General features: G+C 41.8%; 2 protein-coding genes across 2 annotated transcripts in view; one reads left to right on the plus strand and one right to left on the minus strand.

Moving 5' to 3' along the window:
* LOC134330433 (lipoxygenase homology domain-containing protein 1-like) overlaps positions 1 to 7,701 on the plus strand; it is a 63,964-nt gene extending 56,263 nt beyond the window's left edge. The window contains exons 32-39 of the mRNA XM_063011568.1: positions 718 to 845; positions 1,516 to 1,633; positions 1,783 to 1,960; positions 2,347 to 2,532; positions 4,225 to 4,395; positions 5,416 to 5,554; positions 5,671 to 5,826; positions 7,221 to 7,701. Of these exons, the coding sequence (XP_062867638.1) occupies positions 718 to 845; positions 1,516 to 1,633; positions 1,783 to 1,960; positions 2,347 to 2,532; positions 4,225 to 4,395; positions 5,416 to 5,554; positions 5,671 to 5,826; positions 7,221 to 7,701 (1,557 nt within the window). The remainder of the gene's footprint in view (positions 1 to 717; positions 846 to 1,515; positions 1,634 to 1,782; positions 1,961 to 2,346; positions 2,533 to 4,224; positions 4,396 to 5,415; positions 5,555 to 5,670; positions 5,827 to 7,220) is intronic.
* An 11,550-nt stretch (positions 7,702 to 19,251) lies between these two features.
* col27a1a (collagen, type XXVII, alpha 1a) overlaps positions 19,252 to 26,763 on the minus strand; it is a 105,984-nt gene continuing 98,472 nt past the window's right edge. The window contains exons 58-61 of the mRNA XM_063012112.1: positions 25,438 to 25,606; positions 25,145 to 25,254; positions 21,767 to 21,967; positions 19,252 to 19,398 (exon numbers count right to left, since the gene is read on the minus strand). Of these exons, the coding sequence (XP_062868182.1) occupies positions 19,252 to 19,398; positions 21,767 to 21,967; positions 25,145 to 25,254; positions 25,438 to 25,606 (627 nt within the window). The remainder of the gene's footprint in view (positions 19,399 to 21,766; positions 21,968 to 25,144; positions 25,255 to 25,437; positions 25,607 to 26,763) is intronic.

Genomic DNA, 26,763 nt, shown 5'->3' on the forward strand with positions numbered 1-26,763 from the left:
TAGATGGATGAATTGATGGATAGATGATGATGGATGGATGGATGGATAGATAGATGATGGATGGATGGATCTATAAATAGATGATGGATGGATGAACTGATGGATAGATGATGGATGGATCTATAAATAGATGATGGATGGATGGATGGATGGATGGATGAATCTCTAGATGGAGGAATGGAGGATAAATGGATAGGTGAATAGATGGATGGATGCATAGATGGAAGGATAAATCTCTAGATGGATGGATGGATGGGTGTATAGATAGATGAATGGATGGATAGAAGGATCAATCGATAGATAGACGGACGGACGGATGGATGGAAGGATAGGTGAATAGATGGGTGGATGGGTATATAGATAGATGGATGGATAGAAGGATCAATCAATAGATAGATAGATGGATAAATGGATAAATGGACGGACGGACGGACGGACAGATAGATATGTGGATAGGATGGGTGGATGGATGGATGGATGCTTTATTTATCCCAAAGGAAATTATTGTTTCTGTACGTTTTTATGAATTCCTACATTTACATGAACCATCTAAGGAGCTTCAACATGAATAAAAAAGCAGAACATTCTTTGATTATGAATATCCAGGACAATGCCACAATCATTACAACATATTAATACCACCATTAATAAAACATCACAGTTCTTTACAGCCTTTAGGTACCTTTGAGCTTATGTCATCCATCTTTTATCTTCAAGGTGATCTATGAGGTCACTGTGGTGACGGGCGACATCCAGCACGCTGGCACGGACACACAGATCTACATAACGGTGTATGGAGTGTATGGCACATCAGAGGAGATCCCACTACCTAAACTAGAAGACAGGTATACACACACAGCTTTCAAAGTCAAAAGACATTTAGGACTGCGGTGGCCCAGCAGTAGTACATTAGTCCACCAATGCTAAGATCTCAAGCACTTGAATTTGAATCTCAGCTCTGCTTATTAGCCGACTGGGCGCCTACGCAGACACATCATTGGTTTCTTTGTAACTGCTGCAATTAATGCCTCCAGATGGCGCCAGCACAGAGATGAGAAAAGGGTGCTGTCAGGGTGTGTCTCTCCGTACACAATGCTGATCCGCATTGCACTCGTCAAAGTGTAGGTGACTAAATGCATACGGTTGCTGCCCACGTGTCGGAGGGGGCGTGGGTTAGCTTCGTTCTCCTCAATTAGAGCAGGGGTGGGCATTGGTGGAGAGGAAGCATGATGCAATCGGGCAATCTTTGGCATTGTGCATGGTTATCTTAGGCTTGTGTTTGACTTTCTGTAGTAAAATGAATGAAAATGAGTGAAAAAGCATGTAGAAGATGTTGGCTAGCTGTTAACTGTCAAAGTAGTAATCTGTTTGTGGTATTTTTACATTGAGTATTAAAAACAGTAGTCTGAGGAGGCATGATGGGTCTCTGAATTGTAGTCTTGTAATTACTGTAATTAAAAAAAACTTAAAAGAAAAAAAATACTGTTTAGTGTCTTCGTGTGTGTGTGTGTTAAGGTTTGAACGAGGTCAAAACGACACCTTCAATCTGGAGATTGAGGACATTGCTCCACTCCGAAAAATCCGTGTGCGCATTGATGGCACTGGAAGTAGACCTGACTGGTTTCTTGACAAGGTATGTTTATGTGTGTGTGTGTGTGTGTGTGTTATGTGTGTCTTCACATATCCAGTGTGTGTGTGTGTTATGGTTATAATGGTTATATGCTCAGCTGTTTAAGACCGCTAGGTTTCAGTGTGTGTATATAAATGTGTCTGTGTGTGCAGATTGTTCTGCATAACCTCGAATCAGACGAGGTGGCATTGTTTGTATATGAGGAGTGGCTATCCCGCACACACGGACCCAATCACACACTCGTGTGCGAGATGCCCGCCATTATTGATGATGAAGAAGTGGTACAACTCACCACCTATACGGTTGCAGTTAAAACCAGTGACTTGGGAGGTGGGTAACTCTACTGACGGCTACACACGACTACGAACAATCCTTACCTGAATGCGTATTAAACAAAACTGGCACCTCTACATTTAGCTTAATCGATTCTGTGGTCATTGGAGAATTTCTGTCTGGATTTGGATGTATGCTTTGGGTCATTGGTTTTTAAACAGATCTAAACTTGGAAAATGAAAGCGGACTATTAATAAGATTCTCTTGGTACATTATAGAGTCCATGATGACTTGTAAGCTAGCAAGTCTCCCTGGTCTCACACGCATCACAGATCCTCAGCCTTAACAATCATTATCTCTATGCTTAAGGGGCAAGGACAGATTATGCAATGTGATTTTTAGAGACATAGACTGATTGTAAAGTGCATTTATTTATGTTCTAGGGGCTGGAACGGATGCCAACGTGTGGATGATTATTTTTGGTGAAAATGGCGACACTGGACCAATTGCTTTAAAAGAAAGCACAAACACCAACAAGTTTGAGCGCAAGGCGACAGACACGTTCCAACTGACTGACATTCTAAGTCTGGGAGAACTCTCCAAAATCCGTGTGTGGCATGACAACACAGGTGGGTGGGTGTGTTTTGTGTGGCATGACATTATACAACCCCAAATCAGAAAAAGTTGTCATCTTGAAGGCAGCACATGTTGCTCTAAGATCTCAATGTACTTTTCTGCATTAATTGCCGCCATCACAGAAGTGTAAATGACCTTTGCTAAGGGCACTGACACAGCCCCATACCATGACAGACCCTGGCTTTTGGACTTGTTGCTGATAACAGTCTGGATGGTCCTTTTCGTCTTTGGTTCGGAGCACACGGCGTCCATTTTTTCCAAAAAAAGACCTGGAATGCTCATTCATCTGACCACAATACATGTTTCCACTGTGTGATGGTCCATCCTAGATGCCTCCAAGCCCAGAGAAGTTGATGTTGCATTCTGGACATGGTTGACATAAGGCTTCATTTTTGCACACCAAAGTTTTAAGTGACATTTGTGCATGTAACTCTGTATTGTAGTGCTTGACAAAGGTTTGACAAAGTAATCCCTGGTTATATCAGCTATTGTTGAGTGTCGGTTTATGATGCAGTGTTGTCTGAGGGATGGAAGATCACGGGCGTTCAGCTTAAGCTTGTGCCCTTGGCCTTTATGCACTGAAATTCAGGGTTTGGGATCGTATTGAGAGCACACTGACAAGTGCACCTCCCCAGTGGCTAGGCCTCCCCAGCCAATCATGTTTGTGCAGACACCTGACCAGTCGATAAAGATCCAAACCCACAGATCTCAGAGGTAGTGAGCAAACCAATTGGCACCCCAATCTGGATAACTCATAGTCCAGTATCTAAATGTGTGTTTGTGTTTCTATTGTGTATAAACATACACTAATCAGCCATAACATTAAAACCACCAGCCTAATATAGTGTGGTTACTCTTATGCCTCCAAAACAGCTCTGATCCATTAAGACATGGACCCCATGAAGGTGTCCTGTAGTATCTGGTACCAATATACAGTATTTGCAGCAGTAAATTGCAAGCTGGGGCCCCCATAAATTGGACTTATTTGTATAGCTTGTCCCACAGATCCTTTATTTAATTGAGATCTGGGGAATTTGGAGGTCAAGTCAACACCCTTTTTTGACATCTTCATCAAACTATTTTAAAAGGGGGCAGCTTGGTCGCACCAGTAGGTGGTAGGTGGTACCTGGCAAAAAAACATCCTCAAGGATGTCAGATCATTGCTCACAGCATCACATTGGTCCTTACCAGCTTGGTTTCTTCACTAATTGCATCCTGGTGCCATTTCTTACCCAAGTAAGTGATGCACACGCATGGTTCATAGTGCATGTATTCTTCCATTGCTTCATCACAGTTCTGATGCTTATATGCCCACTGTATGCATTGTGGCGGTGGGCAGGGACCAGTATGGGAACCCGGAACTGCTGGAATCTGCACTGCTGTAGCTCTTTTGTGGGCCTGGAACAGGCTAGTCTTCTCTTCCCACCAGTATCAATGAGCCTTGGGCTGCCATTACCCTGTTGCCAGTCCACCAGTTGTCCTTCCTTGGACCACTTTCAGTAGATAAAGTCACTTAAATCCTTATGTTTGCTTATTTTCCTGCTTCTAACATATCAACATATCACTTGCTGCTTAACATATCTCACCTCATGCCAAGTAACCAAATAATCAACGTCATTAACTTCACCTGTCAGTGGTTTAAATGCTGTGGCTGATCAGTATATGCTTTATGTGTGTTGCGACAGGTCTCTCCCCAGGGTGGCACCTGGAGAGTGTTGACATTCATGATGACACCTTGGGAAAAAAGTTTCGATTTCGCTGTGATCGCTGGCTTGCCAAAAAGGAGGATGACGGCCAGATCATGAGGGAGCTGGCCTGCGCTAACAACGACGTCCTGGATTTTGACGAGAAAACAAGTAAACACAGACATAAACTTTGACACTGTAACACCAACAATAATACAGCAACAGTACTTTGGTATATGTAGGCTTAGGCAACATACCATGGAATTACATTTTATATCTTTTAACAATCGATAAGAGAACATAGTTGATATTCCCCACTCACCTCTTCAATAAGTTATGCATTTTATCATACAAATTGGGAGATATTTCATGTTTTGTCACTTCATTTATTAATATACCTCCATTCCTCAATGTCAGGCCTGCAACACATTCCAAAAAAGTTGGGACGGGGGCAATTTAGGGCTAGTAATGAGGTGAAAAAACGAAATAATGATGGAAGGGATTTGCATATTTCTCCCTCTACAGTGCATAATATCATTAAACGATTCAAGGAATCAGGGGGAATTTCAGTGCATAAAGGCCAAGGGCGCAAGCTTAAGCTGAACGCCCGTGATCTTCGACCCCTCAGACGGCACTGCATTAACAACCGCCACTCAACAATAGCTGATATAAGGGATTACTTTGGCAAACCTTTGTCAAGCACTACAATACAGAGTTACATTCACAAATGCCACTTAAAAATTTACTGTGCAAAAAAGAAGCTTTATGTTAACCATGTCCAAAAGTGGCATCGACTTCTCTGAGGCATTTAGGATGGACCATCACACAGTGGAAACGTGTATTGTGGTCAGATGAATCAGCAGTCTGGACCATCCAGACTGTTATCAGCAACTAGTCAGACCTGCAACACATTCCAAAATTGTTGAGCAAGCCAAGGGTGGCCATGGCAAGGAAAAACTTTCTTAAAATTACAAGGAGGAAACAGTAAGGTAAGGTAAGGTAGCATTTAGCTGGTAGTGAGGAGCAACCATTGGTTGTTATGTATTTTTTGGACAAATTCATGTTATGTAACAGTGTGATGGGATGTTACCAATTTTAATTATCCAAATAACAAAAAATGAGTTAACCTCTATATAACTCATCTATCCTAAAATCTATCCTGAATTCTAAACCCTACCAATTTTCTTTCAGAATATGAGATCATCACAGTGACAGCGGATACGGATGATGCCGAGACCAAAGAAAATGCCTGGATCATTCTGGAAGGAAGGTTGGGAAGATCCAAAGAACTTGTGATGGAGAACTCTACCAAAAAGAAACGTTTCTTAAGGTAAAAATGCTGCTCTATTCTCTGGATTAAAGAAGTCTTGAGCTTTGTTGAGTTGTTTTGAGTGTGTATGTGTGTGTGTTGTTCACTGCAAAAGATGCTTGTTTATGTATTTACAGCGGTGCCATGGACAGGTTTGAGTTCTCCTGTAAGATTCTGGGTGACATCGCCAGCATTTGCCTGGGCCATAGCCCCAAAGATGGGAAGAAAAGCAAGGTGGAAGCATCTTGGAGGGTCCAAGAGGTTATCATTACAGAGAGGGACCTCGGCAACAAGTAAGTAAGCTACTAAGCTGGGACCTTTGCACTGCTACTTTAGGGGTGGATTTACACGTACAAGTGTCAAAAACAACCCTTGAAATAATTTGAAACTCAACGCCACTCCCAGAACCAATTGACATTGAGTTTTAAGGTACCACTGGACTTGTTAGCAACAGGTAAGAATGAATAATTAAGAGGGATGTTACTATACGTTTGCCAATATAGTGTGTGTATATACAATGATCAGCCAAAACATTAAAACCACCTCCTTGTTTCTACACTTACTGTCCATTTTATCAGCTCCACTTACCAAATAGAAGCACTTTATAGTTCTACAATTACTGACTGTAGTCCATCTGTTTCTCTGCATGCTTTGTTACCCCCCTTTCATGCTGTTCTTCAATGGTCAGGACTCTCCCAGGACCACCACAGAGCAGGTATTATTTAGGTGGTGGATGATTCTCAGCACTGCAGTGACACTGACATGGTGGTGGTGTGTTAGTGTGTGTTGTGCTGGTATGAGTGGATCAGACACAGCAATGCTGATGGAGTTTTGAAACACCTCTCTGTCACTGCTGGACTTAGAATAGTCAACCAACCAAAAATATATCCAGCCAACAGCTCCCCATGGGCAGCGTCCTGTGACCACTGATGAAGGTCTAGAAGATGACTAAGTCAAACAGCAGCAATAGATGAGTGATCATCTCTGACTTTACATCTACAAGGTGGACCAACTAGGTAGGAGTGTCATATAGAGTGGACAGTGAGTGGACACGGTATTTAAAAACTCCATCAGCATTGCTGTGTCTTATCCACTCATACCAGCACAACACACACTAACACACCACCACCATGTCAGTGTCACTGCAGTGCTGAGAATGATCCACCACCCAAATAATACCTGCTCTGTAGTGGTCCCGGGAGAGTCCTGACCATTGGATAACAGCATGAAAGGGGGCTAACAAAGCATGCAGAGCAACATATGGACTACAGTCAGTAATTGTAAAACTACAAAGTGCTCCTATATGGTAAGTTGAGCTAATAAAATGGACAGTGAGTGTAGAAACAAGGAGGTGGTTTTAATGTTATGGCTGTCATGATAAAAGAAAACAGAGTACAGTTGACTGGATTGGAGAATTTATTGGCATGATCGTGGGTTCTTACAGCAGTGTATGAACTGAAGAACAAGGAACAGAACTGTGGGCCTTCCTTTATATTGCTCTAGTCACATCACATTGGGTGTTGGACTTTGGAACCTCCATTCTGTGCTAACTGTTGTTTCTTATCTGCTTAGGACATTTTACTACAGCTTTCCATAACAAGGCTGATTATATTCTGTCAGCAAATCTTCTCTCTCTCTTCTTCCTGTTGTCTACTACCTCACACCACTCTTCTTCTCTTCTCCTAAGGTACATCTTCCACTGCGATGCGCTCATCCCACTCTCCTCCAAGCGTGATGACTTCCAGACTTTCGAGTGCACAAAGTTCATCGAGAGCTTTGCCAGCAAGGCACGCAAACTGACCCCGGTCGCATACGAGCTCATCGTGATCACGGGTGACGAGAAGGGCGCAGGCACGGACGCCAATGTCTTCCTCACCGTCTTCGGGACCAACGGGGACTCGGGTCGACGCCAGCTGAAGCAGAAATTCCGCAATCTGTTTGAACGAGGACGGACCGACCGCTTCAGCATGGAGCTGCTGGACATGGGCGAGCTGCTGCGAGTCTGCATCGAGCACGACAACTCTGGTCTCAGTCCTGGTTGGCTGCTTAGTAGGGTTGAGATCACCAATACTGCCAATGGCGTGACGACGGTCTTTGTATGCGGCAAGTGGTTGGATAAAACTCGAGCTGATGGCAGGATTAAGAGAGTCCTGTACCCCAAATATTGACTAATCAGGTTATGGCCAACAAAGCGCACAAACGTACTAATGAAAGGATGAATGGTACTCCAATCTAGGACAAGACTGTGTATGACAGCACTGTATAAATTCAGTTTCATTGTTAAGGTCTGTTAAAACCACAGATTACACCGATCAGCCATAACATTAACACCACCTCCTTGTTTCTCCACTCACTGTCCATTTTATCAGCTCCACTTACCATATAGAAGAACTTTGTAGTTCTACAATTACTGACTGTTACTCTGCATGCTTTTTTTTAACCTGCTTTCACCCTGTTTTTCAATAGTCAGAGCAGATATTATTTAGGTGGTGGATCATTCTCAGCACTGCAGTGACACTGACATGGTGCTGGTATGAGTGGATCAGACACAGCTGTGCTGCTGGAGTTTTTAAATACCATGTCCACTCACTGTCCACTCTATTAGACATTGCTACCTAGTTGGTCCACCTTGTAGATGTAAAGTCAGAGGCGATCGCTCATCTATTGCTGCTGTTTGAGTTGGTCATCTTCTAGACCTTCATCAGTGGTCACAGGACGCTGCCCACGGGGTGCTGTTGGCTAGATATTTTTGGTTGGTGGACTATTCTCAGTCCAGCAGTGACAGTGAGATGTTTAACAACTCCAGCAGCACTGCTGTGTCTTATTCACTCATACCAGCACAACACACACTAACACTAACACACCAACACTATGTCAGTGTCACTGCAGTGCCGAGAATGATCCACCACCTAAATAATACCTGCTCTGTAGTGGACCTGGGAGAGTCCTGACCATTGAAGAACAGCATGAAAGGGGGGTAACAAAGCATGCAGAGAAACAGATGGACTACAGTCAGTAATTGTAGAACTACAAAGTGCTTCTATATGGTAAGTGGAGCTGATAAAATGGACAGTGAGTGTAGAAACAAAGAGGTGGTTTTAATTTTATGGCTGATCAGTGTATATTGATTATTTATATGAATACAGCAAGTATAATGCAGGTAATATACTGAAAATAATAGCACAAAATACAATACTCAAAAATAAATATAAAAAAACCAACTGCCACACAGCTAGTTGTAAATCGTAAGCGGTTCTTGCTTTTAGTGTAGATGAGAGCAGAAAACGTTACTTCACAGAGCCAAGCCGAGGCAAAAGTACAACAATCGCTAAGTTCACCAGTTCAGGATACTCTGCTTTGACTGACAGCCAAAACTATTAAAAGCTATCGGATTAGATGGCCTCGCTAGTGGATCCCTCAACTGAAACAATGCAGCCCTATTTTTATTTGTTGCTAGCTAACAGTTCTTTTTTTCAGACTGAGCTGGATAACATTAGCAATGCACATGTACGAGGTCAGCGAGACTAATCAAATATGTCTTCTGTGGGTAAAAATTGAACCCTTACAGTATTCCCCCCTCTAGGGGCGGCTCCTGACGTCAACGTTCGTGCGGCCCGATTCCTTCAGAACTTCCAAATGAGCTCTGGATCTAGGATGTTCCGGGCCGGAACCCAGGACCGTTCTTCGGTCAGTTCAATTCAATTCAAAAATCTCAAAATGTCACATCCCCTGGACAGGTACTCATGCCCCCCACAGGTTTAATACATAGGATTGTGAAAATACTTAAGATTCTTATCATTACTTTTTCGACTCATCAGTTCTGTCATCTGGCAGGCTGGGCGCCTACTTGAACAACGATTCGCTGTTGTTCAAGAAGGGGGGTGCAAGAAGGGACCTCATGACTGATGCAATTACGACCTCTGCTGGCTGATTGATGGGAGGGATAATGTGTTGATCAGGGTGTGGTTCTCCGTATACAAAGCTGATCCGCATATGAACTTGCCTCGTGCAGGTGAAAAGATTCAGTCAGTACTGCACACGTGTCGGAGAGGGCGCACACACACACACACACACACACACACACACACACACACAGAATTCTGCTGCTTTAATATGTGCACTCTCAGGGACAGGGACTAGAATGTGCTTATTCAATGCATGAATGACTAAGACTCTTAATGGCTAGGCTGTTCAGTCCCCCCCCCCCATGTCTGTGTAGATGCCTGACTGGACGATAGCACAGAGATTCCAACCCCACTTTGACCTCTGAGCCACCCGAGCTCCCTAATTAATTTGATATTCTTATTATATTTTTGAATTGTTTAGTTAACTACATTTAATAAATACAACCCCAAATCAGAAACACAGAGTTTCTTACATTTACTAACTTTTATATATTCCATGTTTTGTCTGGTCAACTTCATTTCATTTATTAATAAACATCCATTCCTGCATTTCAGGCCTGCAACACATTCCAAAAAAAGTTGGGACAGTAAAGCATTTACCACATTGTAAGGTTGCCATGTCTTGCCATTCTCTATTGGGAACAGGTCAGGACTGCAGGACTAATGTGTGCAGCATGTGGTTTTGCATTGTCTTGTTGAAAAATGCATGGACGTCCCTGGAAAAGATGACGTCTTGAAGGCAGCACATAGATCTAAGATCTCAATGTACTCTTCTGCATTAATGCTGCCATCACAGAAGTGTAAATGACCTTTGCCAAGGGCACTGACACAACCCCATACCCATACCAACCCCAAACCATACCTGGCTTTTGGACGTATTGCTGATAACAGTCTGGATGGTCCTTGATCTGGAATGCTGATTCATCTGATCACAATACACGTTTCCACTGTGTGATGGTCCATCCTAGATGCCTCAGAGCCCAGAGAAGTCGACGCCGCTTCTGGACATGGTTAACATAAGGCTTCTTTTTTGCACAGTAAAGTGGCATTTGTGCATGTAACTCTGTATTGTAGTGCTTGACAAAGGTTTGCCAAAGTAATCCCTCACCCATGTGGTTATATCAGCTATTGTTGAAGATCACAGCGTTCAGCTTAAGCTTGCACCCTTGGCCTTTACGCACTGAAATTTCTCCTGATTCCTTGAATGGTTTAATGATATTATGCACTGTAGAGGGAGAAATATGCAAATCCCTTCCAATCTTTCTTTGAGGTTCATTGTTTTTAAACATTTCAATCATTTTCTCACACATTTGTTGACAAACTGGAGATCATCTGATCATTTTTGCTCATCAAAGACTGCTGGATGCTGCTTTTGTACCAAACCATGATTACAATCATGTTTGGATCACAAAATTATTTACTTTTTTCACCTCATTACTAGCCTTAAATTGCTCCCATCCCAACTTTTTTTGGAAAGTGTTGCAGGCCTGAAATGTAGGAATGGATGTTTATTAATAAATGAGATGAAGTTGAGCAGACAAAACATAAAATATCTCAGGTTCATCCTGTCTGCAATCTAATAAAAGTCAAAGTAAATGTAAGGAACACTGCATTACACCACGTTTCAACACAATCTCTCCTGCAGTACCCTGGTAAAAGAAATGTATCACTGACTTTGTATGACTGAGTTTGTACAAAACTGATGAATTGATGAATGATTGTTTAGTTTTTAAGTACTATCCAAACAATGATGTTCATACTGTCATTTTTTATACTTCATTAAAAGCTTGTACAGTTTTCAACGTAACAGCATTTATGATTTATTTAGAAATGTACACTCACCAGGCACTTTATAAGGTATTCAGCTATTCAGGTAAGAAACAAATTTGTGATCCCAATCTGTGGGATCCCAATCATTTCTCACTGGAAACTTATCCAATGTCTAGATCTTATGCATTATGCTCTTAGTGACACCTTTTGATTCTTTCCAGACAAAAGGCCACTTCTGGAGCAGGTCGCCGCTAGATGTGACGGCTCGGCTTCCGATCGCCATGTGTGAACTCTTCAACAACTAGATCCAAGCGGCTCGGCGAGAAGATATCTAGCATGTTAAATATCTGGACCTGTCGCCGACTCAAAATCGTGTAGTGTGAAAGGTGTTGCGAGCAGGTTGCGAGTGGCAGCGAGTGCTATGTCGAACTTCAGCCAATGACCACGCAGGATACGGGGTGAGAGGAAACCCGGGGGAGGAGTTGTAACAGCGTGGGACAGGGGCGTAATATAGTTTCAGAATACATCGGCTCACACAAGCTTTACAGTATTTGTGACTTATTGTCCACGCCAAACCACAATACCCACGCTACATTTCAAAATATTTATTATTATTATTTATTGTTAATAGTTATATTGTTTGTCATATATTGTTTTTTTTTGTTCTTTGGTGTTCATGGCTTGGGTTTTGACAACGTTGTGTAAGTTGTGTAAATTGTGTAACCTTATAGATCCAGGTGTGTCTCTTTCCATACTATGCACATTTAATTCAAACTGCAAGGGGTGGACTCCAGTTGAGTTTTAGACACATCGCAAGGATAATTAAAGCAAATAGGGTGCATATGACTACAGTTCAGTGCTACTGTAAAGAGTATTAATACTTTGTGTATAAGCGATTTTAGCTTTTGATTATTTTTTAAATATTTTTCTTTATGCATTTTTTCCCTTTTTCTCCCTTTTTAGCGCATCCAATTGCCCCATGCTTCCTCTCCACCAATGCCGATCCCTGCTCTAATCGAGGAGAACGTAGCAAACCCATGCCCCCTCCGACACGTGGGCAGCATGCCGTATGCATCTTATCAACTACACTTTGACGAGTGCAGTGCAGCTTAGCGTTGTGTACGGAGAGACACACCCTAAGAGCACTCTTTTCTCATCTCTGTGCAGGTGCCACCAATCAGCCAGCAGAGGTCGTAATTGCACCAGTCATGAGAGAGAGAGACCCCATTTGGTTTAGTCCTGCCCATCTAAACAACAAGCTATGTGGCTGCTCAGCCGGCAGGCAGAGCTGACATTCGATACGATGTATTCGAGATCCCAGCTCTGGTTGCAGAGTGTGTTTTTACCGCTGCGCCACCTGAGCGGCTAGCTTTTGATTTTCAATTAGTTATAAATAGGTGCTGTAAGCTCACAGTGTTCCATACAGTTACAATGATCAGCGTATTTTAATTATAACTTGTGAAAGTGAAGTGAAGTGAATTTTCCCCCCAATTTTCTCCCCTAATCTAGTCGTATCTAATTACCCTGATTGCATTACACTTCCCTTCTACCGATGCTTAACCTCCACTGCTGACTGAAAAGCATCGCAACTGACACACGCCCCCTCCGACATGTGTGCAGTACTGACTGCATCTTTTCACCTGCACGAGGTGAGTTCATATGCAGATCAGCTTTGTGTACGGAGAGCCACACCCTAATCAACACATTATTCCTCGACTCTGCGCACATGCCATCATGAGGAACCCTGGTCCGGCTTCCCACACTCTATGAACAACAGCCAATCGTTGTTCATGTAGCCGCCCAGCCTGCCGGATGGCAGAGCCGAGATTTGAAATGATGTGTTCAAAATCCCAGCTCTGGTGTGTTAGCTTGTTTTACCGATGCACCATCTGAGCGCCCATAATTTTTATTTTTTTTATTTTTTTTAAAGGTTCTGGTGACCCACTGTCAATTACTAAAGTTTGAAAGTGATCCTGCTTAATTTTAACAAGTTAATCTAGCTTAAAGAAACACTGACTCATTCACTTTCTTAACCGCTTATCCAATTAGGATAGCGGGGGGGAGCCTATCCCAGCTTTTCAATGGGCGCAAGGCACACAGTAACACCCTGGATTGGGCGCCAGTCCATCTCAGCGCAGACACATACACACACCCATTCACCTATACCGAAATTCAGTGTCTCCAATTAACCTGACTGCATGTTTTTGGACTGTGGGAGGAAACCGGAGCTCCCAGAGGAAACCCACGCAGACACGGGGAGAACATGCAAACTCCGCACAGAAAGGACCCGGACCGCTCCGCCTGGGGATCGAACCCAGGACCTTCTTGCTGTGAGGCGAAAGTGCTACCCACCGAGCCACCGTAAAGAAACATATTGCATCCAAATTCTTACTGGCACCCTTGGCAGTGGGTCACCCAACTGTACTTGTGAATCCCTGCAGTACGACACGAGTCTCTCACTCTCACTCACATTCTTAACTGCTTATCCAATTAGGGTCGCGGGGGGTGCTGGAGCCTATCCCAGCTTTTCAATGGGCGCAAGGCACACAGTAACACCCTGGATGGGGTGCCAGTCCATCGCAGGGCAGACACACCCACACCCACACCCATTCACCTATAGGGTAATTCAGTGTCTCCAATTAAACTGACTGCATGTTTTTGGACTGTGGGAGGAAACCAGAGCTCCCGGAGGAAACCCACACAGCCTATCCCAGCTTTTCAATGGGCGCAAGGCACATAGTAACACTGGGACGGTGCGCCAGTCCATCGCGGGGCAGACACACACACACAGACAGACAGACAGACAGACAGACAGACACACACACAGACAGACAGACAGACACACACACACACACACACACACACTCACACACTCACTTAGGGCAATTCAGTGTCTCCAATTAACCTGACTGCATGTTTTTAAACTGTGACGACATGAGTATTAATTATAAAAGAATTATAAAAGAAACACAAACACATTGCTATAAATTGATGTAGCAATTTTATGAAGTCCCAAATTTACAGATTAAACAAAAATACAGTAATCAGGATGATGATGATGATGTGATACATATTGTACATATGTTTCCTGTTCACACATGTAAAAAGCCTCGTTCGGTTCTAAAGCATTTGTACAATAATTAAATAATAATTATGTTAGCTAAGAAGGAATGCACTGTATACATCAAAGCTATAATTACACACATGTATGCAGGGAGACAATTAATAGAAGGGTTGCTGAAAGAACATTGCAGGATGCACAGATACTAATTCTAGAGTCTAATGTCTGGAGTAAAGTATTTAGTCTTTTTTGTTCTGTGATCGTAAAGCTGGGTATATATGTTTGAGAAACATGGCACATTACCTGGATCAGGTTATGATTTACCGAATGCACTAGTACAGCATCAGCATAGCTATGATGTGGTCTGTAGGATCTGCAACAGCCTAATAAATCATAAATAAACCATATTGCACTTATTGCATCAGGAACAGCAATTCCATTAATGTTGAAATGTAAGATTTGCATCATTTCACATTGCCTTTGCAACTGGGATTAAAGCACCAAACTCTTTGCAATTCATATACAGTACAACCCCAAATCAGAAAAAAGTAAAGGTAAATAAAATAAAAATGCAGTGTTCCTTACATTTACTTTGACTTTTATTTGATTGCAGACAGTTTGAACCTGAGATATTTCATGTTTTATCTGCTCAACTTCATTTCATTTATTAATAAACATCCATTCCTGCATTTCAGGCCTGCAACACATTCCAAAAAAAGTTGGGACGGAGGGCAATTTAGGGCTAGTAATGAGGTGAAAAAACTAAATAATTATGTGATTCCAAACAGGTGATTGTAATCATGGTTTGGTACAAAAGCAGCATCCAGGAAAGGCTGAGTCTATGATGAGCAAAGATGATCAGAGGATCTCCAGTTTGCAAGCTTAAGCTGAACGCTCGTGATCTTCGATCCATCAGACGGCACTGCATCAAGAACCGCCACTCAACAATAGCTGATATAACCACATGAATGAGGGATTACTTTGGCAAACCTTTGTCAAGCACTACAATACAGAGTTACATGCACAAATGCCACTTAAAACTTTACTGTGCAAAAAAGAAGCCTTATGTTAACCATGTCCACAAGCGGCGTCGACTTCTCTGGGCTCTGAGGCATCTAGGATGGACCATCACACAGTAAAAACGTGTATTGTGGTCAGATGAATCAGCATTCCAGGTTTTATTTTAGAAAAAATAGACGCCGTGTGCTCCGGACCAAAGACGGAAAGGACCATCCAGACTGTTATCAGGAACAAGTCCAAAAGCCAGGGTCTGTCATGGTATGGGGCTGTGGCAGTGCCCTTGGCAAAGGTCATTTACACTTCTGTGATGGCAGCATTAATGCAGAAAAGTGCATCGAGATCTTAGAGAAACATGTGCTGACTTCAAGACGTCATCTTTTCCAGGGACGTCCATGCATTTTTCAACAAGACGATGCAAAACCACATGCTGCACACATCACAAAGGCATGGCTGCGGAAGAAGAGGGTACGGGTACTGGACTGGCCTGCCTGCAGTCCTGACCTGTCCCCAATAGAGAATGTGTGGAGAATTTTGAAACAGAAATGCGACAACGACGACCCCGTACTGTTGCACATCTCAAGACGTAAACCTGAAACACTAAATCACTTGGTATCCTCGGTGCCAAAACGTCTTTTAAGTGTGGTGGGAAAAAATGGCAACATTACAAAGTCAGAAATGCTTTACTGTCCCAACTTTTTTTTTTTTTTTTAGAATGTGTTGCAGGCCTGAAATGCAGGAATGGATGTTTATTAATAAATGAAATGAAGTTGAGCAGATAAAACATGAAATATCTCAGGTTCATCCTGTCTGCAATCAAACAAAAGTCAAAGTAAATGTAAGAAACTCTATGTTGTTTATTATTTGCATTTTCCATGCTGTCCCAACTTTTTCTGATTTGGGGTTTTATATTTATTCTATAATTTGTGAAAGTCTCACCTATTACAAATTCACCTTGAACCTGGAATTGTGTCCCACTGTTAAGTGTGTTACTGGCATAAAATTTAAATTTTGTTTATATTTACAAAATATGAGTTGATTATCCGAGACATTAAAAGTCATTTCTTTGTACTTTTGTACAGTATTCATTTAACACACTTAGCTATTCATTCTGTTGTTGTTCTATTTTGGTCATTTATACTGCACCAAAATCTATTCAAATAATGTAGCACCTTTAATTAACAGAACTAGTGATGCATTTTAAATAGCACCGTCACTGTAATGAGAGGTAGACACGCTCCTCTGAGGAGGACACAGTACGCTACCCATAAAACACCATTTTCGCTTTACAGAGATGCAGACCCCGAGTAGTCATCCTCCCATTCTGCTTGAGAAATGCCACTATGACATCGTGGCCATGTCTCTTTTTTTTGTGTGAAGAATTGTGTGAGATGGACATAGCCTGAAGAGTGTGTATGGACACCTGAACATCACATCCATATGACAATGTCATGGCCAGTAATATGTATAATGTATGATCAGCCATAACATTAAAACCGCCTCCTTGTTTCTACACTCACTGTCCCCATTTTATTAGCTCCACTTACCATATAGAAGCACTTTGTAGTTTTACAATTACTGACTGTAGTCCATCTGTTTATCTGCATGCTTTGTTAACCTGCTTTCACCCTGTTCTTCAATGATCAGGACCACTACAGAGCAGGTATTACTTGGGTGGTGAATCATTCTCAGCACCTGCAGTGACACTGACACGGTGGTGGTGTGTTAGTGTGTGTTGTGCTGGTATGAGTGGATCAGACACAGCAGTGCTGCTGGAGTTTTTAAATACCTCAATGTAACTGCTGGACTGAGAATAGTTCACCAACTAAAAATATCCAGCCAACAAACTGACCACTGATAAGGGTCTAGAAGATGACCATTTCAAACAGCAGCAATAGATGAGCGATCATCTCTGACTTTACATCTACAAGGTGGACCAACTAGGTAGGAGTGTCTAATAGAGTGGACAATGAGTGGACACGGTGTTTAAAAACTCTAGCAGCGCTGCTGTGTCTGATCTACTCATACCAGCACAACACACACTAACACACCACCACTATGTCAATGTCACTGCAGTGCTAAGAATGACCCATCACCCAAATAATACCTGCTCTGTGGTGGTCCTGTGGGGGTCCTGACCATTAAAGAACAGCATGAAAGCAGGTTTAAAAAGTATGCAGAGAAACAGATGGACTACAGTTAGTAATTGTACTACAAAGTGCTTCTATATGGTAAGTGGAGCTGATAAAATGGACAGTGAGTGGAGAAACAAGGAGGTGGTTTTAATGTTATGGTTGATCAGTGTATTTTCAATGCTTGACTTTACGAGGGTTCTTCGAGGGACAGCATTTTATGTCATCCTACGCTTCCTCCTGAGAAGGAGGCTGTTAGAATACTTAGATGCCTTAAAATGCTGCCTACTAAGGCACCTTAAATCTGAACGGTATTTTGACAGAATAACGAGGGTGCATTCGATACTGCGAATTTAACCGCTTTTGGTACATGGAGGAAGATGTTAGTTGACATGCTAGCGCACTGTGCCACCTCATCCTATTGGTTCGAATGGCATGAGGCTAACTGTGTTAGCTTAGTAAGCAAAAACTGATGGAATAGCTATCTAAGTAGTGCATTCGAATCACCTCACTTATAAGCAGATGACTCATTAGAATCCTCTCTACTTAGGCAGCTACTTATGTAGGCAGTAAGACAGCAGGCAGCTCACTAGGTCGCCTTCCTCTCCACCAATGCCGATCCCGGCTCTGATTGAGAAGAACGTAGCTAACCCACGCCCCCTCCGACACAGGGGCAGCATACCGTATATATCTTATCACCTTCACTTTGACGAGTGCAGTGCAGCTTAGCGTTGTGTAAGGAGGGACACACCCTAAGAGCACTCTTTACTCATCTCTGTGCATTCAGCCAGCAGAGGTCGTAATTGCACCAGCCATGAGAGAGAGAGACCCCATCCGGCTTAGTCCTGCCCAAATCTGAACAAAAGGCCAATCGTTGTTCATGTGGCCGCTCAGCCTCAGCCCGGAGGCAGAGCTGATATTCGTGTTCGATACGATGTATTCGAAATCCCAGCTCTGGTTCCAGCGTGTGTTTCTAGCGCTGCGCCACCTGAGCGGCATCGTACCAGCTTTTTAATGCCATCAGTGAAAAGTTTTTTGGTGCAGCGCATAGCCAATGATGCTCATCATCACATGGAAATCTTCTTCCCCTTAAAGCTTCTCTGAGCGGTCCAAAAAGGTGGAAATCAGATGGCGCTAAATCCAGACTATAAGCGTCTCTCAGTCTCTCAGACACGACCGATTACTCCTCCTCCCACCCTCACCGTTTCCAACGGAAATATAAAAGTGCAGAAACTTTTTGAAGATCCCTCGTACATTTGGCCTTGTAGTGTATTTGTCCACAAATATACACACATGCTATGCTGAAAAATAGCTCCCTGACTAGTCACATTTAAATACACAAACACTCTTAAACACGTCTCTGTTTGATACTATGGTAAATCACACATCTGACAGTTTCAGCCCTTCCAATTTAGTCATTACCTAATAATAAATGTTGCTTTTGTATTGCACTTTCAGCATTACTGAAATTACTCCCCTAGAGTATAATAGCTCAATAATTAAGAATAAGAATATATGTACATTTTCTACAACAGAGCTTAGGTCCTCGGTACAAGTATTATAATAACTTATTATAATATTTAACAGATGTTTATGAGAGAGACAGAGACAGAGAGAGAGAGAGAGAGAGAGAGAGAGAGAGAGCAGAACCTGGACCTCCTGGACCTGTGCTGACCATTTGACTCTTGGATCTGAAAGGCCAGATTTCCTCACCAGTCTTTTAGTGCTAAATCAACCCAAAGCCTCATCCACGCCACCTTCTTCCCTTTACTGCAGTCCGATCAGTGGCTGAACACTGAAGTGGCTGGGATGTGGGCTTCGCATGTACACACACTATAGGAAACACACAGGTCCGACCTCCAGGTGATAGCGTGATGATTGTGTGATGTTCGGTAGACTGGAAATTTTTGTGATGGGAAGCAGTGAGGCATCGGTCACATGAAAGAGGAAGACGGCCTTCTTCCATTGTCCATCACGTTGCTGAGCAAAAAGAATCAAAACAGTAAACAAGTAAAAAGTTAATCTTCGTGCATGTATACAGTACACCTACCAGGCATAACATTATGACCACTGACAGGTAAAGTGAATAACACTGATTATCTCTTCATCACGGCACCTGTTAGTGGGTGGGATATATTAGGCAGCGCAAGCTCTTGTAGGGTGTTCCCAGTCTGCAGTGGTCAGTATCGATCAAAAGTGGTAAACCGGCGACAGGGTCATGGGCGACCAGGGCTCATTGATGCACGTGGGGAGTGAATGCTGTCCCGTGTGGTCTGATCCAACAGACGAGCTACTGTAGCTCAAGTTGCTGAAGATGTTAATGCTGGTTCTGATAGAAAGGTGTCAGAATACACAGTGCATCACAGTTTGTTGCGTATGCGGCTGCATAGCCACAGACCAGTCAGGATACCCATACTGACCCCTGTTCACCACTGAATATGCCAACAATGGGCACGTGAGCATCGGAACTGGACCACAGAGCAATGGAATAAGGTGGCCTGGTCTGATGAATCACTTTTTTTTTTTTTTTCATCCCGTGGATGGCCGGGTGCCTGTGCGCAGATCTGCGCTTACCTGGGGATCACATGGCACCAGGATGCACTATGGCAGTGGTTCTCAAACTGTGGTACGCGTACCACTGGTGGTACGTGAAGCAGCACGAGGTGGTATGCCAGATAATCTCGGAAAAGTAATTACATGCACCGAAAAAAATAAATAATTTAATAATTATAAAAAAATATATATAAAACAAAATGTGTAAATTACTAATAAAATCAGTTTCAAAGTTCTTATAATTCTGTTTTAATAAAATCAGTTTAATTGTATTAAAACGAATGTGTTTTTAAAAATATTCGGGGCTACACAGACACCGTACTTCATTACGTCTATACTTCAAGTTCGCGGTTTCCATCTCGGAAATTCCAAACGTTATCAGTAGCTCTCTCGCTTTTGTCAGAGCAGATCTGCGTTTGAAGCTCACTGATCTCGTTCCTGACATCACAAGGCTGCTCCGCTAAACAGGCGCACTCACTGAAATGGTCAGTGGTAACTGCATATATACTAGTGATGGGTCGTTCGCGAACTATCCGATTCTATTGAACGGATCTTTGAAATGAACGAAAGGAACCGAGTTTTTTATTTCTGCACAGTTCTTATAGACTGTAATCCACCCATTCAGCTTCGCATCAGTAGAGGGAATTATTCATAACTCGTAATAAGAGCTGTTTATTGTCGATATTCAAATCCGAAAACACTTTCAGTATCACGGAGAGCGAGCGAGACACACACACACACACACAGTGAGAGAGAGCTAGTAGTATAATGACAAATAATTGAGAAATAAACTATAAACTTGTTTAATTGTGTTAAATCTGGTTCTTTCATGGCGTGTATGTTTTAAAGCAGAAACAAACGCAGGCACATCTCTGCACAAAAGAGGATTGTACTAAAACTTAATGCAATGCAACCACAGTGTATCTCTTCCCTGTAGTTTTTTTTTCCTTTTTCTCGTTTAAGTGTTGTTTGAATTAGGCCTACATTTAAGGCAAGGTAGCAAAATTTTATATTAATATCGGGGGTGTCATAGTTTACCTAATATATACACACACCTAATTAATGTGTGCCATATGTGGTTCTGTGATGAGAAACATAGGTGGTACTTGGAAGTTTTGGTTTGATAATGGGTGGTACTTGGTCTAAAAAGTTTGAGAACCACTGCACTATGGGAAGAAGGCAAGCCGGCGGAGGCAGTGTGATGCTTTGGACAATGTACTGCTGGGGATCCTTGGGTCCTGCCATCCATGTGGATGTTACTTTGACACGTACCACCTACCTAAGCATTGTTGCAGACCATGTACACCCTTTCATGGAAACGATATTCCCTGATGGCTGTGGCCTCTTTCAGCAGCATAATGCGTCCTGCCACAAAGCAAAAATGCTTCAGGAATGGTTTGGCCTCCAAAATCCCCAGATCTCAATCCAATCGAGCATCTGTTGGATGTGCTGGACAACCAAGTCCAATCCATGGAGGCCTCACCTCACAACTTAGAGGAGTTAAAGAATCTGCTGCTAACATCTTGGTGCCAGATACCACAGCACACCTTTGGGGGTCTAGTGGAGTCCATGCCTTGACGAGTCAGGGCTGTTTTGTCAGCAAAAGGGGGACCGACACAATATTAGGAAGGTGGTCATAATGTTATGCCTCATCTGTGTGCATGATCGTTTTTTATTTCTGAATAGTAAAATAATAAACCTGACCTGGGTCAGTAGGACATACATTTTTGAGCAGTAAATAGAATGGATGAGCTCTTTAAAACCAACCGGTCATCGTGTGCTTTGACACTCTTACCCAGCATGTATCCTCCAACACATCTGGATCCAGCAGCTCTCCATTCCATGCCCTGAAACTCACAGCATTGTGGGATGGGGACTTCACAGGGGTGGAGCTCCAGATGGAGGTATTGAAGCAGTGGACAGTGATGCGTTGCTCGGCCTCTGAACTCAGCAGGTGCAGGAAGTTCATTTGGACGTGTCTAATGTTAAACTCCAGCTTAAAAAAAAGTGCAGAACAGCAATTCATAAATTACACCAAATAGTTACATTTTCTAAAGTTAATGAGCTTATTAATATAAATAGTGTGTAACTTTTTTTATATAATAGGAGAGTCTCCACAATAGTACTACTTGAACTAATTTATCAGAGAAAATCAACCTCTTGTTATGGATGTAATAAAGTAACTGGGGTGATGAGCAATAAATAGAAGTAGAGTAAGTAGAGAGCGTGCTGCATAGCTTTTTGTGCTGTTTTAAACGTACTCAGATGAAAACGTGCGTATCCGAGGCATACTCGATAAAACGAATACGGTCATTCAAATATCATGTAAAAAATACTATAGAATACAGGGTCAAGGGCAAGTTTTGAAATTTCTGTGTTGATAACTTTTGAACCACAAGAGATATTGCAAATCTGATTGTGGCAATCGATTTCTGAGAAAATCCTGGTCTTCTTTGATATGCTACATGACCACCTTCTCATTGGAAAAACTTGCCCTTGATCCAATATGGCGGCTTTCAAGATGGCGACCATGTTCCGGACATAGTCTAAAAGATAGGCCCGCTCACCCATTACTTGCTGGGGTATTCAGATATGTCATTTTCCCTTTCGTTTCTGAAATAAAAGAGTGTCCTGAGACTTTTGACTCACCCTGTATATCGACATTTGCAAAATACCGCCTAACCCTACTGTACACTAGTAAGTAAGGTATTCAAAAGCAATCACAATGACATTTTAGATTTAACATTATTACATTGAATATTCAATAAACTAAAAGAAAACAATTATTTACATAGAAACATATTTAGCTGAGCTATAAATCTCAATTCTTTCCACAGTACTTGGTGACATTACTAGCTGCAAAGTTAAAGTCATCTAAAGTTTCCAAATATGACTTTTAGAGCTCTGAAATGTTTCGGAAATTATGTTGTGTGATGAAAAGCTAATCATATACCGATAATTTCACTAGCCACTAGGGATGTAACGATACACTCTACCCACGATACGATCAAAATTAAATTGAAGACAAGTTATGACAAAGTTTTCTTTTATTACTTCTGTTTAAAATAAAATACTGGATTTGTGCTTATATTTAATTTATCTACATAATGATGTCATTTTATTTCCGAGGTAGGTACAAACTACGCATAGTAATGCTGCACATTTCCCTTTTTGTGTAAAAAAAATATAGCGCCAGCGCCCTCTGCTGTTTAAAGTGAATATCGATTCATCTTACATGAATAACCGATTCAAATCGTGGCACACGCGCACCGATTTTTAACTGTCTTCCGGTGCATCGTTACATCCCTACTAGCCACTAAAAGTAAAAACTCAAAATCTTTGAAACTTGACACCCTTTGTCAAAACAACTGTACCCTTAAACTTAATGTGTTCAGCTTTTTTAAAATTCATTCATTTAATTTCAAATTAACAATGAACAGCAGCTTTGTTTAGCGGTGCAGTAAGACGTCATCAAAGTGTGAATTTGAGATCTGTGTGAATCTGCATTTGTGTGGAATAACCGACAAATCCAGTCTGAAAGCCCCACATGTATCTGTATTTATCTGGATTCACTTCTTTATTGTTTCACTTTTAAACTTGTGTTATAGCTCGGGGGGCTGAGAAATTGTGAGAATCGGCTTTTCTGAGAGTCTAAAATGCTTATCGTAAAAAAAGCTTAATGTGACAATGTATTAAAAGAACAACATGAGTTATGTTAAGCTTCGTGCACCTCCACACTCCGTAGAAAATAATGGCACAGTCAGCGCAAAAGCAGTTTTGCCGCTTCTCATGTGAATGTGCCTTTACTGAATGGAATACGCTATTCCAAGATCAAGCATCTCCAGGATTAAAAAGCATAAGGAATAAGACATTTCTTCAGATTTTTAACTGATAATTGTATTTCAGTGTTTTTATATTATATTTGTGTTATTTTCAGTGTATACGTGTCAAAAACAACCCCATTACTTTACATTAGCTTAAAATATATGCAGTTCCACAGGACCATGGAACGCATTAACAGATTTCCTTTTAAATTCAACGCCCAGAACCAACTGACGCCGAGTTTCAAGGTTCAAGTTGGGGCAGTATGGAAAATGCAAATAAATAAATGCAGTATTTCTTATATTTTCTTTGACTTTTCGGGGACAAAATAACACCTGAAACACTAAATGTGCTAAATGTGTTGCAGTTGACTAGACAAAAGATAAAATATCTTGGGTTCAAACTGTCCGCAATGGAATAAAATTCCAAGTAAATATCAGAAACACTGTGTTTTTATGCACATTTTCCATACTGTCCCAACTTTTTCTGATTCAAGGTTGTATATTGAGCCAACCATATTCAAAAAAATTTTTTTTTACTAAATAAGTGTTGTCAGTAAAGCTTTGTTTAAGAAGACCTTACAGTGTGCTGTTCTACTAATGTTAACAGTAATTTCAGAAAGTTGACACCACTAATAGGGGTAATCAATTACATGATTACATTAATTACATAGGGTGTGTTCGAAAAGCTAGGGAGCTCTCTACATAGGCAGCATTTTATGTCATCCTGTGTGCGCTCCCGAGAATGAGGCTGTTCGAAATCCTAGATGCCTTAATATCCTCACTACTGAGGCATCTTAATATTTCAATGTTATTTTGGCTCAAGAATGAGTGAGCATCCGACGCTGCCTTAGTGATCAAGGCAATCCCAGCATTCATTGCGGGTCGGGTGCAGGCTGACGGTGCGGACAAACGAATAGAGTTATTTTCAAACGTAAATAAAATATTACTGATTTTTATCTTGTATAAACTTGTACCGAGTGTTTTTATTTGCAATTTCGGGCTTGTCAGGAAATGTAACCGTTATCGGTACATGGAGGGAGGCTATATTGACATGTTAGCATGCTGTGCTACCTCAATCCATTGGTTTTAATGGCAAGATGCTAAATGCTAAACCCCATGTTATCGCTGTCTAAGTAGCGTGTTCGAATAACCTGACTTATAAGTCATTGACTTATTAGAATCCTCTCTACTGAGGCAGCTGCCTATGTAGACAGTAAGACAGCAAGGCAGCTCCCTAGGTTTTCGAACACACCCATAGATTACATAGATAAAATAGCATCAGTGATAGTCACATTAGTTCTTCATATGTTAGATTTGATGTACAGGATCATTCTGATTAAGTTCTGTACCTTAGACACTGTGATTGGTCTGATGCAGGTAAGCCCGCCTCCAGTGAAGTTGCATGTAACTTCTACAGAGTCAGAGGAGCAACCCATGTTCGGGTCAATCCAGTAAGTGCCTAGAAAGGAGAAAATGATTTACACTAACACATCTGCATGTATACTCATATACACACTGCTACAAACACACGAAGCAGAAGCTCTTTTAGATGGTGACAGTTTTAACCCAGTACATGTTAAGCTTTTCTAGCATCTACGTATGTCTATACAGCAAAACATCCACACTCTCTACGCATACACACCATCGTTGAGTTTGCGTTGGCAAGTGTTGAGGTCCCGGCAGAGACGAGCCGGATGATCTCGCGTTCCTAGTGGATTTTTCAGACTGAGCACTAGCAAACTCAGATAGTGCAGTGTCTGCAGGATCTCTGGAGCTTGGTCCATTATGGAAAAATCCAGCACACCTGCATCCTGAGCAGGACATTGAGAAGCAAAATGTAAGATAAACATAATAAAAGAAAACAGATTAACAGGTAACCTTTTCATTCTGATTAGGAATACAGTGAATCTGTAGTCTATACTAAAAACAATGGATGCAAGCAGGTAATACACCATTAGTAGAATGCCAGTCCACCACAAGGCATCACACACTTGCTCAGTTAGAATAAAAAGAATTTAAAGCAGTCTTTGTCTAACAGAAACACTGCACACTTTATCTCAGGCTCATCTGAGTACACTGATCAGCCATAACATTTAAACCACCTCCTTGTTTCTATACTCACTGTCCATTTTATCAGCTCCACTTACCATATAGACGCACTTTGTAGTTCTACAATTACTGACTGTAGTCCATGTATTTCTTCAATGGTCAGGACCCCCACACGACCACCACAGAGCAGGTATTATTTGGGTGGTGGAGTGGACAGTGAGTGGACATGGTATTTAAAAACTCCAGCAGCGCTGCTGTGTCTGATCCACTCATACCTGCACAACACACACTAACACACCACCACCATGTCAGTGTCAGTGCAGTGCTGAGAATGATCCACCACCCCAAAAATATCTGCTCTGTAGTGGTCCTGACCATTGAAGAACAGCATGAAAAGGGGCTAACAAAGTATGTAGAGAAACAGATGGACTACAGTCAGTAATTGTAGGTAAGTGGAGCTGATAAAATGGACAGTGAGTGTAGAAACATAACTCATTATTTCAATTAAGCCTATAAAAAGTGAATATGTTTAAGTGTATAAGTGTATGTACCTTGGTTTTGAGTAAGCCAACAAATGCAGGCAAAGTTAAACCACTATCATCCCTCTGCTTTAGAATGAAAAGAGAGAGAAAAATCAGTCCTCCATTTGTCACATTCATTAGGTTGAATGAGCAGATACAGTTAGATACAACTTAAGGTGGTTCTGGTTCATTTCAAGGCCTCATTAATTATAGCAAATTGCCCATGGACTAAAGCAGCAAAGCAGCTCCACACTATCATGCTACTATCACTATGTTTGACTGTTGCTGTGGAATGCTGTGTAAATCTTTAAGTGTAGTATGAAGTATCCACATCAGTCCACAGAAATTATCCCAATGTGTTTTTGGCAAAAAAAAAAAGAGACAATGATTGATGTTTC

Source organism: Trichomycterus rosablanca, chromosome 16 (assembly GCF_030014385.1).
Source record: "Trichomycterus rosablanca isolate fTriRos1 chromosome 16, fTriRos1.hap1, whole genome shotgun sequence".
Taxonomy (NCBI): domain Eukaryota; kingdom Metazoa; phylum Chordata; class Actinopteri; order Siluriformes; family Trichomycteridae; genus Trichomycterus; species Trichomycterus rosablanca.